Genomic DNA, 13856 nt, shown 5'->3' with positions numbered 1-13856 from the left:
AATTTCTTGAAGAAATACGATATATTACTAGCTACTTTTTGAATCCCGAGTCATATAGTTAATCATTAGAACCCTTTTTATCCAGCAACACATTTTCTATCGCTCAAAGTAATATGAATTTTAGTAATATTTTTAAGTAGATTTAGATTTAATCACTGTCAAATCTGAAATTCGTGAAATTAGATAAAAATTTTCTTTCATTAAAAATGAACGTGACGATTAAAAACGAGTCTTAACTCTCTATCCGTAATAATGGGTGGTATGATTACCGAAAGAATTTCGTTTTCAATTTCATCTCAAACGAGCAAAGCTAAAACATAAATATTATTAGTCAAGAGAAATAAAATATAGTAAATTTACGATATATTAAGATTCATATGTGGGTATAACAGTATCACTAGAACTGTTATCTTGTGGTGTTAAGGGTTGTTGACGACAGAACAAAGCCTATGATATAATCTATTGCAATCATTACTTCAAGCTTTGCAACGCCATCCACGGAAGAAGAAAAGGTCATTTTTAGCATTTCAATTACGTAAGTAATAGTTTATTATAATTGTTATTTAATCGCGAAGTAAATCGCTATACCTTCTATCTCTACTTCTGATTTGATATTTACTTTGAAATTTATTGTTAGGAGATATTAATAAGCTCTATCATTCAAGAAAACTAAATTCTTTTAACAATACAACGACAGGTGTTTAACTTCCGACTTATTTTATGTAAAATAATATTGATTCTTATCTTGTACGCATCTTATTAGTAATTAAAGCATTGCTATTGCAGTGTTAGTGTACAACTTTATCTCATACTTAATACTTGATGATTAAACTATAACTGGTCGTTATCATCTTCAGCAATTTGTTTTATCACACTATCGTTAAATCAGCAGGAGATGTTATTATCAACGTATCGATGATGTAGGTTGAGATTTTGATCTCATGCAAATAATTAATTTTTCTTTGTGATTTTATTACAATAAATAAGCGGATGTTGTATCCGATTCTTCTTGCTGGCAATACCTTTTCGAGAGAGGTCAAATCTCTGGTATATAGCCTTGACATTTAGCCTACCTTATTGTATAACCTATAGATCAATAATATCATCTACTGTCAGTGCATTCTCTATTGCCGTATAGCTTTTCTCGGCAGATTGTCCAACCTTATTAATTCTAATTTGTAGCATCGGTATTCAATGTGAGATATCGGTTGTCCTTGATTAGCTCTTAGCCTAACATCACTTATTTTATATGCCGTATTGTCAAGAAATATCGCAGGATTCATCATTTTTAAGTGTATCCACATTTTGGGCAAAAGTGATTTCAAGAGAAATATTTTTACCTTAGTGTTTTACTCCAATCTTTTATGAATTTTTGGGCGCTGCTATCAGTTTAAAGAATTTAAAAGTAATTTTTCATCTATTCCTGGTTCTAATATATGTTATTATACCATATGATGTGTCACATTAGCTGAGCCTTTCAGTTAAAATTATAAAAGCCTTACCAATAATACTTAATTTAAGGAATTAAAGTAAAAGGTGCTGACAAGCGTGAATACTTACTTGAATGTGATATTTGATTAATACCTTCATTCGTATAAAGCCATCGTTGTTGGAAGAGTCCTTGAAATAGATTGCGTGCATAGCCGCGAAAGTGAATATTACACAAGCAAAGCCAGCGATCATTGGATTAGAACCAAATATCACTAACAAGAGAATCTGCTTTTATGACTAGACTTAAGAGTCTTTAACTTTATTAAATTACGGTACTGATTAACGCATATATTTCAGCCATTTGAGGGTAAAAGATTTCGTAGTAGTAGGAAACATGTTACATCTATTAAGCTATATATCACTACATTATTTCATCTTAATTACGTCGATCCTGGTTCAAAGTAATGACAGTTTATCTGATAATAGAGCCTACGGCTATCAACCTGGTGATATTATTATTGGTGGATTATTTCCAATCCATCAATTTAGCAGTTCAAATCAAAGTTGTGGCCAAATACGAGAGACTGAGATATCATTACAGTTAATGCATGCCATGATCTACGCTATTCAACGCATAAACAACAGAGAAGATTTATTACCTGGTATTAAGTTAGGCTTCCATATACATGACACCTGCTCAAGGGATACCATCGCATTAAGGGAATCGATCTTAATGTTAACTCCTAATGGACGTGACTCGGTGGGTAATTTTTTAGATCAGTATCGTAATCTGCCAAGATGTGCTAATGACTCACAACCTGAAATTGATGAACGTTTTCAACGCCAACAAATTATTGGATTAATTGGACCTGGTAGTAGTCGTGAATCAGTTCTTGTTTCTGATTTATTGAATATCTTTCGTATACCACAAATCAGCTATAGTTCGACTAGTGATGACTTGAGTGAGAAAGAGAGATATAAATATTTCCTTCGTACTGTTCCTCGTGATTATCTACAAGTCCGTGCAATGATTGATCTATGCTTACACTATAATTGGTCTTATGTTCAATTCGTCTATTCTGAAGGCAGTTATGGTGAAAATGGATTTAAAAATTTTCGTTCACAAATTACTACTCTCAATCTATGTATCGCTGCTGAATATGAACTAGCTCAATCGGCGCCTACACATCGCTACGATACAGTAATGAGTAGTATACTTAGCAAAAGTAATAAGGCTAAAGTTGTAATTTTATTCTGTAATTGGGGCGAAATGGCAAAATTATTTGAAGCTGCCGATCGTGCTAATGCTGCTGGTAGGATAATATTTATAGGTAGTGACGATTGGACTACTAATACTTATTATATGAATAGTAGTAATTATGTCGCAGAAGGATCTCTTTATTTTCAACTTCATGGCGAGTATGTTAGAGATTTCGATCGTTATTTTACTCAATTAACGCCGTATAATGTGGATCGAATACAAGATCCATGGTTTAACGAATCTTGGCAAGCTAATTTCAATTGCAATCTTCCACCAGCGACAGAAAATATATGTGACAAAAGTTTACGATGGACTAATGTAACGGGTGGATTTACTCAAGGTCGTAAAATAATTTATGTTATTAATGGTGTGTATGCATATGCACATGCTCTTCATAATATGCATAAAGAATTATGTAAAGGAAAATCAGGTTTATGTTCAGCAATGCAATCGATTGATGGTCATTTATTATTCAAGTATTTGTTGAGAGTAAGTTTCATGGATATTGCTAACAGCAGTCATGTAGAATTCGATAATCAAGGGGATATCAGGGAGGGAGGTTACGATATTGATAACTTGCAAAGGAAAAGTGATAATTATCGATCTCAAAAAGTTGGTGTGTGGATGTTAGAAGATTTATTATTAAGCGAAGACGATATTTATTGGCCGATTGGTAATTCGAGTCATATTTTAGAATCGGAATGTAGTCAGCCATGTCAGGAAGGACTATTTAAAATTACTAAAGAAGAAATTTGTTGTTGGGTATGTGCTGAATGTATTAGCAAACAGTATTTCAATTATACTCTGAGCCAGTGTATTGACTGTCCAGCGGGTTATTGGCCGCAACAAAATAGAACAGCATGTAATAGAGTCAATATAACCCATATGGAAGCCGAAGAGGCAATTGCAATTACCGTAATTATCTTCGCTGGAATGGGTGGAGCATTTTTAATCTCGTTGGTAATTATCTACGTTAAATTTAATCTTCATCCTATAATTAAAGCTTCAGGACGTGAGCTCTGCTATTGCATTATGTTTAGCTTTGGTATCATTTGTACTAACTGCGTAGTACCACTATGGAGACCGAATATGCCAATATGCATATGGTTTCGAATCTCAATAGGGTTTAGCTTTTCTTTATGCTATGGTGCTATATTTGTTAAAACGACACGAATTTATCGAATCTTTAATCATAATAATGCAACATTAAAACGTCCATCCCTTATTAGCCCTAGATCACAACTATTTATGGTAGCTACCATTGTGGCTTTACGATTGTTAATTGTACTTGTTTGGATTATTATAGAGCCACCTGGAGTGCGTCGCGTAGAATATAAGCATGGCGAAGAAATAAGATTAATATGTAATGAATCTGTCGTTGGAATGGTGATTACATTAGGTGCTGACAGTTGTTTAATCATTGTTTGCACTGTATTTGCATTTTTAACTCGTCATTTGCCGGAAAATTTTAATGAAGCAAAATTTATTAATTTCTCCATGTTTGCAGTCATGATTGTATGGCTAGCTTTTATTCCAGCCTACTTTACAAGTGATCCCAGATTGCGACCTTTGATTATCCCTATTGCTGATTATATTTCTGTAACGGTAACCATATTATTTTTATTTGTGCCCAAGTTATTACGTATATTTGGTTTCAGCAATGGAAACGTTCATGGGATGTCAAATAATCTTGCAATTAAACCAGCACCAACGGCTACATTATCTAGCGGAAATTTATTTCTAGGGGGCCATTAAATTTTTAAAGTATTAATTCCTCCGAATTTACAAATATTTTCATCTTATGAACTTGTTGTAAATAAGAATTACAATTATTTTGCGATCCTTAAAGGAAAATCAGGCGCAATCTTTTAAAAATGATTGATATGAATACATATTATCGGCATTAATTATTGACTACCATATATGCCAATACTAATTGAACAACTTGACTGTTAGTGGTGCAGTATAAGACAAGTTCGATAAAATAAATGTTACTTTTACTGTTATTATGCGGTGTGAGATTGATTGGAGGTTGATATATTCTGTAGTAACCAAACATTGATTCCATACCTGCTATTGTTATCATGTTACTGATTAGGGATAGTTTGTTTCTGAGATAAATCACGTTTGTGATATATCTTATTAAGGAAAATAACTGCACATATGCGTTAATGTATTAAGGGTATTTTGAAATCTGGTTAAAATTTTAGTCTTGTAGGCAACTAAGCTTTTATAATGATCATCACATCGATGCGTCAACTGGAAATGGTTCAAATACTAAAGATTTAGGTAATGCAAGAATTTTAAGCATTTATAAAAATCTATGTATAATAATAATTGAGCTTAAAATCTAGCAGTTTCGAGTATCACAAGTATACCGATATTAAAATTTACATATAGTATTTAAACTAAAATTGTGTAATGCATGTGCCATGTATTCATGATATGACTTGGACTACTACATAAATGTAATTGTAGGATTTATTAAAGGTACTGATCCAATTTCAATATGACCACCATTCTAGCAGTCGCTCCAGTAATCGTTTGATTATCTAAGTACGCGTATTATTTTGATTTAAAATCCAGTCATGACTTATGCCGTTTGTTGTAGAACTAAATTAACTTCTAGAACATTTAATAGGCCAACAGATCGTGATATTATAGATGGAATAAGTACTCTCAAGAGAATATTTTATAATAGAATGTATATTTCACATGAGCGCATACTGTATGAGACGATTGAATAAATAAATTTGTACGGTACGGTATTTATGTGCGCATGTATACTCTATATATATAGTAACATATATATAGACAGGAGCGGAACTATTTATTTTTATTTTATTTAACCGTAAATTTGAGAAAAATTACTTAATTTATAAATGATTGCCAACACGATAGGATTTATAGTAAAATTGTTGGACTGTCTTCAAATAATACAGGTTAAATTAAATTTCAAGTACCACGTTGCTATTACGGTATTATTAGTGCAAAGATTATGATTGCTTTCTGTCATTTCAATTCTTTATCTCTAATAACAGTTTTTATTAGTATTGAACTGCCCAGTTTGATTACATGTTATGTATTGAAATAAATAAACTATTTGTTATGATTTGTTTTTCACTTTATGATACTTGTAAAATATAAATGAGATATGATTTCTTCATCAGATCTGTAATCGGTTTATACTCACTATTCTATTTATAGAACATATTTATTTGTTACTGGGCAAAAGAACACTAGCATTTAGCTTTGGAATATTCTAAAATATCATTCTATAGCAATTTGATTATATGACTTATATTGCCTTACCGTTAACGCTTGTATAGCTCAAATTGCACGTGTGAGTGTATCAATAAAAAATTAAATAAAGTTTAAAAGATTGATCAGAATTAGCTATTTTTGGAGATAGATCAGAAAATTTTTCAATATACAAATCAAACTATTATAAAAATATATAATTAAAGATTACGTTTCGATAAGGGAGCATTTAAATAGATATGGCATGCACCGATGTTTGTGCATTAAATTTAAATCACTAATGATTAGTATTTAAATATTCAATTCTGCTGCAAAACAACTATTTTAACTTAGCGTAATAATTAATTAATTCTAAAGATTGAATATTACGTCAGACCTTATTAGCAATCTGTCATTAACAAATATAAGTATGGCAACCATGCTGCTGTGTTACACGTTATTGATAATCGCAATAGGAAGATAAAAAAATGCCGATTATACATTTACTAAATATATATGAATATGAATAAATACGACAACGCCCTTACTTAATCCTTACAATTTAATAAGAGAAGGAAAATTAATCGCCATCAGTCAATTTTTTCTGATATTTCTGTGAATATTAGCTACGATACATTATCAAAAACATTTTTTAAGATATTGAATTTAGTACTATAATGCACTATAGAACGTTCATTAGATGTTTTCCAAAACCCTAATAATTCTTGTCTTTAAATCATAGCAAATTTTGAGTTGATAATTAAGTTTTTGACCCAGTTTGCTAACAGCTTAAATCTCATTTTTCGCTTTAATGATGTAACTATTTAATGCCTGATTTTGTAGATCTTGATGTAAACTTTTCTGAGCTATAATATGAGTACTCATGATAGAAGCTTTCGCGCACCTATATTGCGTTTGGTAAACTATTAATACGTAAGTGCACACACTTCTTAAGATGGTGTTGATTCATTCTAATATTGTATTTTATTAGCCATATACTGTAATCGAGAAAAGGTAGAGGAATTTAATTGGTTATTCATTGTATGATATCAATATTTTGTTAGAGAAATAATCAAATTCAATATATTGCCTTATTTCCTTTATTTTTTATTTTGCAACATTCACGCCTAAAGTATTTATTATGTCGCATACTGACTGCGCATTAGGGCATTTACGGTACGGGTTTATATGCTAGATTCTATCCCCGGTAGGCCTAATTATGACACTGACAATTAATATCTATGTGGTGATGAATGCATAGTACAGTATAAGCTAATAAAATTGTACATTTTGACTTAAGTACGCCAGAAGAAAGAGCGTGATAAGGTGATAAGTCACTAGAGCATATGAAATTGAATTATTTCTGTCTAAGCTAAATCCCTTAAATTTTTGAGTGACTTAGCCAGCATTTGCGGTAAAAGATTTCCTACATAAGTTAATGAAATTTATAAATCACGAACTACTAGGACGTAAATTCTTAACCGCATCTTAGTGACCGTGCTAGCATTTACAGTAAAAGAATTTTTACACAACTTCATGATATTTGAGGATTAATTACGATGTAGTAGGATACAAATTCTTAGGACATAGTTGACTTAGTCGTGGATTAATATCTTTCCAATTTTGTCATGTTCTCTAATTTCTTACTAGTAGATACGTAATACTCTACTGTTGGATTTGTTGACAGTACGGGCCCGGCCATAGCACTGCACAAAAAAGTAGAGCTTTAAGACATTGAATGATTGAATAGTAGATTTGCTAGAGAGATGATTGAATTAAAAATTAGCTTATTCTGATAGATTAGATCCGACCTTTATATTGTTATATTTCTAGACTACATACAATCATTTTACACATTTACATAGAGAAATTCTAAGAACAAAATTCAAAGCTGCAAATTTCACAGTAGAGTAGGCTATCTTGGTCGATCTAGATTAATTGGAATAGCTCTAATTTTTACGCGTTTATATATTTGAAGGAATATGGTTATAAATCCTTAGTACTATTGTTACATTGCTGATAAAGTCAGGATTTCACCAAGAATCTTTGCGTAGTTGAATTTTAGTAACAGTCTTTATGGAGAATTTAAAAATAGAATAGCCAGAGTAACCTAGTTGATCTTGATTAGCCCTCACAACTTTACTGTAATCTTCAAATGCTACGATTTCTAGGACGATTTCGGTTGGTTGATTTTATTGAGTGTTGGTATTCAGTAATACAAGTTGTATAAATAGATGCAAGTAAATTCAACATTTTGTAAGAATTTTAAACTTATTAAATTTTCTATCCCAAGATAATATCGAGTAGATCTACGGTTGGCCATTACAGCATCAGATCAATAATGGTGATTGAAATTCTCAATGCTAATAGAGCTTAGTATTCTAGGTTGCACATACAGTATACGGTTCTTGATTTCGATTACAGTTTTTGAAAGCAAGTTAAAATAATTTGATTGTTACTAATATTTAATCTAATTGCACATTATTAGAATCGTTGAGGAAATGAACTTTGACCTTAAGTTTTAGAGTAATTTTATTTATTGTTATGAATAATTATATAATTCAGAAAAATAGTAGAGAATTGATGCATCAATATAGAAGAAAATTCTTCACTACATAAGTCGATTTACACAAAAGTCTTTGTTAAGTTACAACGAATACATAGTATTCCATAGCTGATATTACATAGTAGTCAAGAGACATTTATCATTCTTTATAGAATTTGGCCTTATTATTTACTTCAAGACCATCAAAATAGAACCAAGTATATATATATATAATTAGCACCGAAAAAATTTACTTAAGACTATTTCTTTATGTAGTTCAATGGCTATCTTTAAATTATATTATCATTCATCACGTGTAGTACGTAGTGAATGTGAATTATTCAACACTCTCTTTCTAGAAAAACCGAGTCAAACGGGGTTCAGTGTTATTACTAATTAAAATATTATTATTGCATTCAGTTCTTACATAATGGCAGGATCGAACGATATACGATACTTATAATACAGTTATAAATCAATATAAAGAATTGAGGCTTAATGCAAACTTTTTCCGCCTAGTATTTACAGCTTAAAATGATTACAAAAGGTTTTAGTCAGTGCAGCTATGAATGCTTCATTCGAATGTTGATAGAAATTTATTAGTCTTGGAAGAGAAGTAGAATTCATAATGGATGATCATTCCCATAGGCTATCAGTACGTAGGAGTCCCTTTAAGAATCTAGTAAACTATATGTGAAGACAGCATTGTATTGTGTATTTTCTGAAGATGGCGGGACAGCGAATATTTATTAGATAGCATTTCATATCAGTATGTAATTATGGCACTGATTCATAGCATTCTATTTCTCCTTGAGCGAGGACTGAAAAATTTTCAAGAGACATAAATTAGTGATCTTACGTTGTATAATTTAAATTGTATTTAATGATATATCTCACGTATTGAATATGTAATAAATTATAACTGATATGTAGGACCTTTTTTGTGAATAAAAGGGTATTTGGTCACGTATTTATTACTAAACTTATTAGAAGACACAGTTGTATTAAAAATCACAAACTTTATATCTAAGAACGACGTAGTAGTTCATTATTAGGTTATTTTTCATGATACGGTAAAGAGTAAAAATTGAGTGATTCTTTTAATACTGGAATTACTTTTATTGGCATTATTATAAACTATATTTTTGCGTACTGTACTCTATTGGCTAACTTATCCATGAAATACTAAAAGTGCGTAGTTAGGGTGTAATGCCTCATGTCTCAGCCTACTGTCGTAGTATTTCCGACTGTTGAATAAATATAAGATAAAATAAAATACTAATATTTCTAATATTAGCAATTCAAAAGGAAAGATATAAAGCTAACTGTTACATTATTTCAGCCAAAATTTAAACTTATTTAATTAATTTTCATTACGTTTGTTGGATCCCGACAGTAGATATTAAATGGAGGCAAAGGTAGTTGATCAAAAACTTACAAACGCTTATGTGCTGTGTTTAAAATGAATCATACGTGGTATAATGCAGGTAATTTGTGTTGTATGTATATTCTGATATAAAGTTGTTATAAAATTTATCTAGATTGTAGTTGATATGGTACAAGTAGATGATCAATTATTAGTAGATAATATCGCCTACCAATCTTTAACCTGAATAAATTAAATTATGTAACCTACGGAGAGAAATAGGTCGACTGTAATCATCTTGAATGTTAAATTGATGAACTATTACAAAATACTAATTCATGGAGGTTATCGATTCTATTCGATTAATTACCCTACGTCTATGAGATAATTTCTAGGTATTAGAAGATGGTAAGTATTACTGCTCTAAGTTAATTGTAGTTCGTGTTACTAACTTTGGACGCTGTTGAAATAACGTCTTAGGATTGTGCATTATGGCTAGTATGTACCAACAAATGGTGATATGGATAAATTAAGGAATGATAAAATCATTATAACAATTGGTTACTTGATTTATATTCTGCTGTATCTAAGATTATAGCCTGATTGCAATTAATATAACTAGCTATCCGTTATAGTTAGACGCGGTATTGTGAATAACACAATAAATTTTAGATTGTAAAACTGGTATTGATTACATGATACTACACTGAAGAAAGGATTTTATATTTACTATGACTATTATAATTAATATAGTAGCATGACATGCAGATTTATCAAATTTCCCTTGCTAATGGTACATCCTTTCAATGCATCGTGACAAAGAACGATTAACGAGTAGCTAAATTAGTATCTACTTAACTTGCTATAATGTACCATATAATGTATTGAAGTTATATATGAACTACAAGCTAAATTAAATGGAGCGCTATCGAATTTTATAGCAAAATTAACGACGGATGATAATACCGAAGAACTGAAATGTATTGTCCGTTAGGCGAAAGCAATGAACAATTATTATTGATCAATCATAGAATTTATACTTAAATTCAATTGTCATCAGTTAGATGATTACTAATTCATTCTTCGTAAGTCCTTAATGAATAAAGGTAGTAATAGATCATGCAATAATCATATTACCTGCAGTAGCTGCGGCTGCAGCTGCACGCTCGACGACGGAATTATTAGGAGCCATGCTAGTCCTCTTGTTAATGAATATTTCATATAATTTAGGTACAAAAACAAATAGTAAGGTTGCCATAACCGAAATATAACCAGTAATGGCAAGCATGACTGGTTGTAAATTAACTTTAAATGTAAAATAAGCCGAAATAAATGCCAACCAAACGATAATAACGGCAAACATCGAGAAATTGATAAATCTCGCTTCATTATAATTTTCAGGAAGATGTCGAGTTAAGAATGCAAATACAGTACATAAAACAATCAAGGTGCCATCAATAGAGGTTGATATGATCATATCTGTTGTTGCATGCTTACACTTTAAGTGAATTTCTTTGCCATAATCGTAGTATTCACGCTGGATTGCAGGAGGTTCTAATCCTACCCAAGTAATAACAACGAGTAAGCGTATAATTACAATTGTCGACACGAACAAAATTTGCGATTTTGGACTGGTAAAGGATGGCCTTTTTAGGCTCTGTTTGCTATGACGAAAAATGCGATAGATTCGAGTTGTCTTAACTAATAATGAGCCATAGCATAACGAAAAGCTTAAACCAGTCGCTACACGATACCAAACACATAGAGAAATAGTTGGCTTTGGAATAGGGGTTATACAATTAATGGAGATAACGATAGAACTACACATGATACAGTAGCATAGCTCTCGTCCTGATGCTTTGATTGTGGGGTGGTTGTTAAATTTTCGATAAACATAAAAGAGGTAGGCAACAAATGTCATCCCAATAATGCTGAAAATGATTAAAATGACGGAAATACCATCACGGAGATTGATATGAGTTATATCAACTGGAATACAAAATGTTCGGTTAGGATGCGGCCAGTAATTTATGGGGCAGTCAACGCATTGACTTAAACTATAATTAAAATACTGCTTGCTAATGCAGCTAGTACACACCCAACAGCAAATTTCTTCCTTAATAATCTTAAATAGTCCTTCCTGACATGGCTGACTACATTCCGATTCTAAAATATGACTTGAATTACCAATTGACCATTGAATTGTATCTTTTCTTAATGATAAATCATCTGACAACCATATACCAACTATTCTTGAAATGTAACTTTTATTTACTTTTTGTAAATTGTCAATATCGTAACCCCCATTTTTAATATCTCCTTGATTATCGAATTCTACATGACTGCTGTTAGCAATATCCATGAAACTTACTCTCAACAAATACTTGAATAATAAATGACCATCAATCGATTGCATTGCTGAACATAAACCTGATTTTCCTTTACATAATTCTTTATGCATATTATGAAGAGCATGTGCATATGCATACACACCATTAATAACATAAATTATTTTACGACCTTGAGTAAATCCACCCGTTACATTAGTCCATCGTAAACTTTTGTCACATATATTTTCTGTCGCTGGTGGAAGATTGCAATTGAAATTAGCTTGCCAAGATTCGTTAAACCATGGATCTTGTATTCGATCCACATTATACGGCGTTAATTGAGTAAAATAACGATCGAAATCTCTAACATACTCGCCATGAAGTTGAAAATAAAGAGATCCTTCTGCGACATAATTACTACTATTCATATAATAAGTATTAGTAGTCCAATCGTCACTACCTATAAATATTATCCTACCAGCAGCATTAGCACGATCGGCAGCTTCAAATAATTTTGCCATTTCGCCCCAATTACAGAATAAAATTACAACTTTAGCCTTATTACTTTTGCTAAGTATACTACTCATTACTGTATCGTAGCGATGTGTAGGCGCCGATTGAGCTAGTTCATATTCAGCAGCGATACATAGATTGAGAGTAGTAATTTGTGAACGAAAATTTTTAAATCCATTTTCACCATAACTGCCTTCAGAATAGACGAATTGAACATAAGACCAATTATAGTGTAAGCATAGATCAATCATTGCACGGACTTGTAGATAATCACGAGGAACAGTACGAAGGAAATATTTATATCTCTCTTTCTCACTCAAGTCATCACTAGTCGAACTGTAACTGATTTGTGGTATACGAAAGATATTTAATAAATCAGAAACAAGAACTGATTCACGACTACTGCCCGGTCCGATAACGCCAACAATGCGTTTTTGTGAAGCATTATTATATTTTCGTGAATTATTGTTAGCACAACTTGGTAATATCTTATACTGACTAGCGAGGCTGGTATTGAAATTAGAATCAGGGCGAGTTAGCATTAGTAGAGATTCTTTTAATGCAATGGTGTCACGAGAACAGGAATCGCGAATTTGAAATCCTAACTGTATACCTGGTAATAGATCCTTTCTGTTATTGATAGATTGAACAGCGTAGATCATGGCATGCATTAATTGTAATGAAATTTCTGTTTCTCTTATATTACCGCAATTTTGATCAGATAGAAATTCATGAATTGGAAATAACCCACCAAGAATGATATCTCCATCTTTAAATGCGTAAGATTTACCCTGGCTTCCATCAGCCATGTGTCGAATAGAGGGCATTATCAGAGCCAAGTAGATAAAAGTAATTATTATCAGATTGGTCAAATATTGGCTGTTATTCATAGCTGAAACTTTTGATGACGGAATTTTTTTAATCCCCTTTATAATTTATATTATTGTAGTGTTTAAGTTATAATAATCAATTTTTATACTAAGACGTACAAAAGTATTTTGATAAAAAATGATAGTACTTCTGTTTTCAATGATGATGAACGCGTTGTCTTGGGTAAATTAGAACTTTTTTTTGCTGAGATTAATAAGAAGATTCTTAGTTAATGATAACAAATTGGAAGAATTGAAAGAATTTTGGCAATAATTTGTTTTACTTGTGTTGGTATAAACT

The 13856-nt window shown here is 31.5% G+C and overlaps 2 protein-coding genes across 2 annotated transcripts; one reads left to right on the top strand and one right to left on the bottom strand.

Moving 5' to 3' along the window:
- Positions 1-1825: 1825 nt before the first annotated feature.
- TRIADDRAFT_25549 (uncharacterized protein) lies at positions 1826-4447 on the top strand (the record flags this gene model as incomplete). The annotated part of the gene is made up of 1 exon (XM_002112853.1): positions 1826-4447. One exon carries the CDS (start codon positions 1826-1828, stop codon positions 4445-4447), a length of 2622 nt encoding a protein of 873 aa, XP_002112889.1.
- A 6606-nt stretch (positions 4448-11053) lies between these two features.
- TRIADDRAFT_11098 (uncharacterized protein) lies at positions 11054-13474 on the bottom strand (the record flags this gene model as incomplete). Its single annotated transcript, XM_002112417.1, has 1 exon — positions 11054-13474. A coding segment is annotated over one exon (2421 nt), but the record flags the coding sequence as incomplete, so codon positions are not given.
- Positions 13475-13856: the final 382 nt, after the last annotated feature.

Source organism: Trichoplax adhaerens, genomic scaffold, assembly GCF_000150275.1.
Source record: "Trichoplax adhaerens TRIADscaffold_5 genomic scaffold, whole genome shotgun sequence".
In the NCBI taxonomy this organism is placed as follows: domain Eukaryota; kingdom Metazoa; phylum Placozoa; class Uniplacotomia; order Trichoplacea; family Trichoplacidae; genus Trichoplax; species Trichoplax adhaerens.
This window is presented reverse-complemented; position numbering and strand designations above follow the sequence as displayed.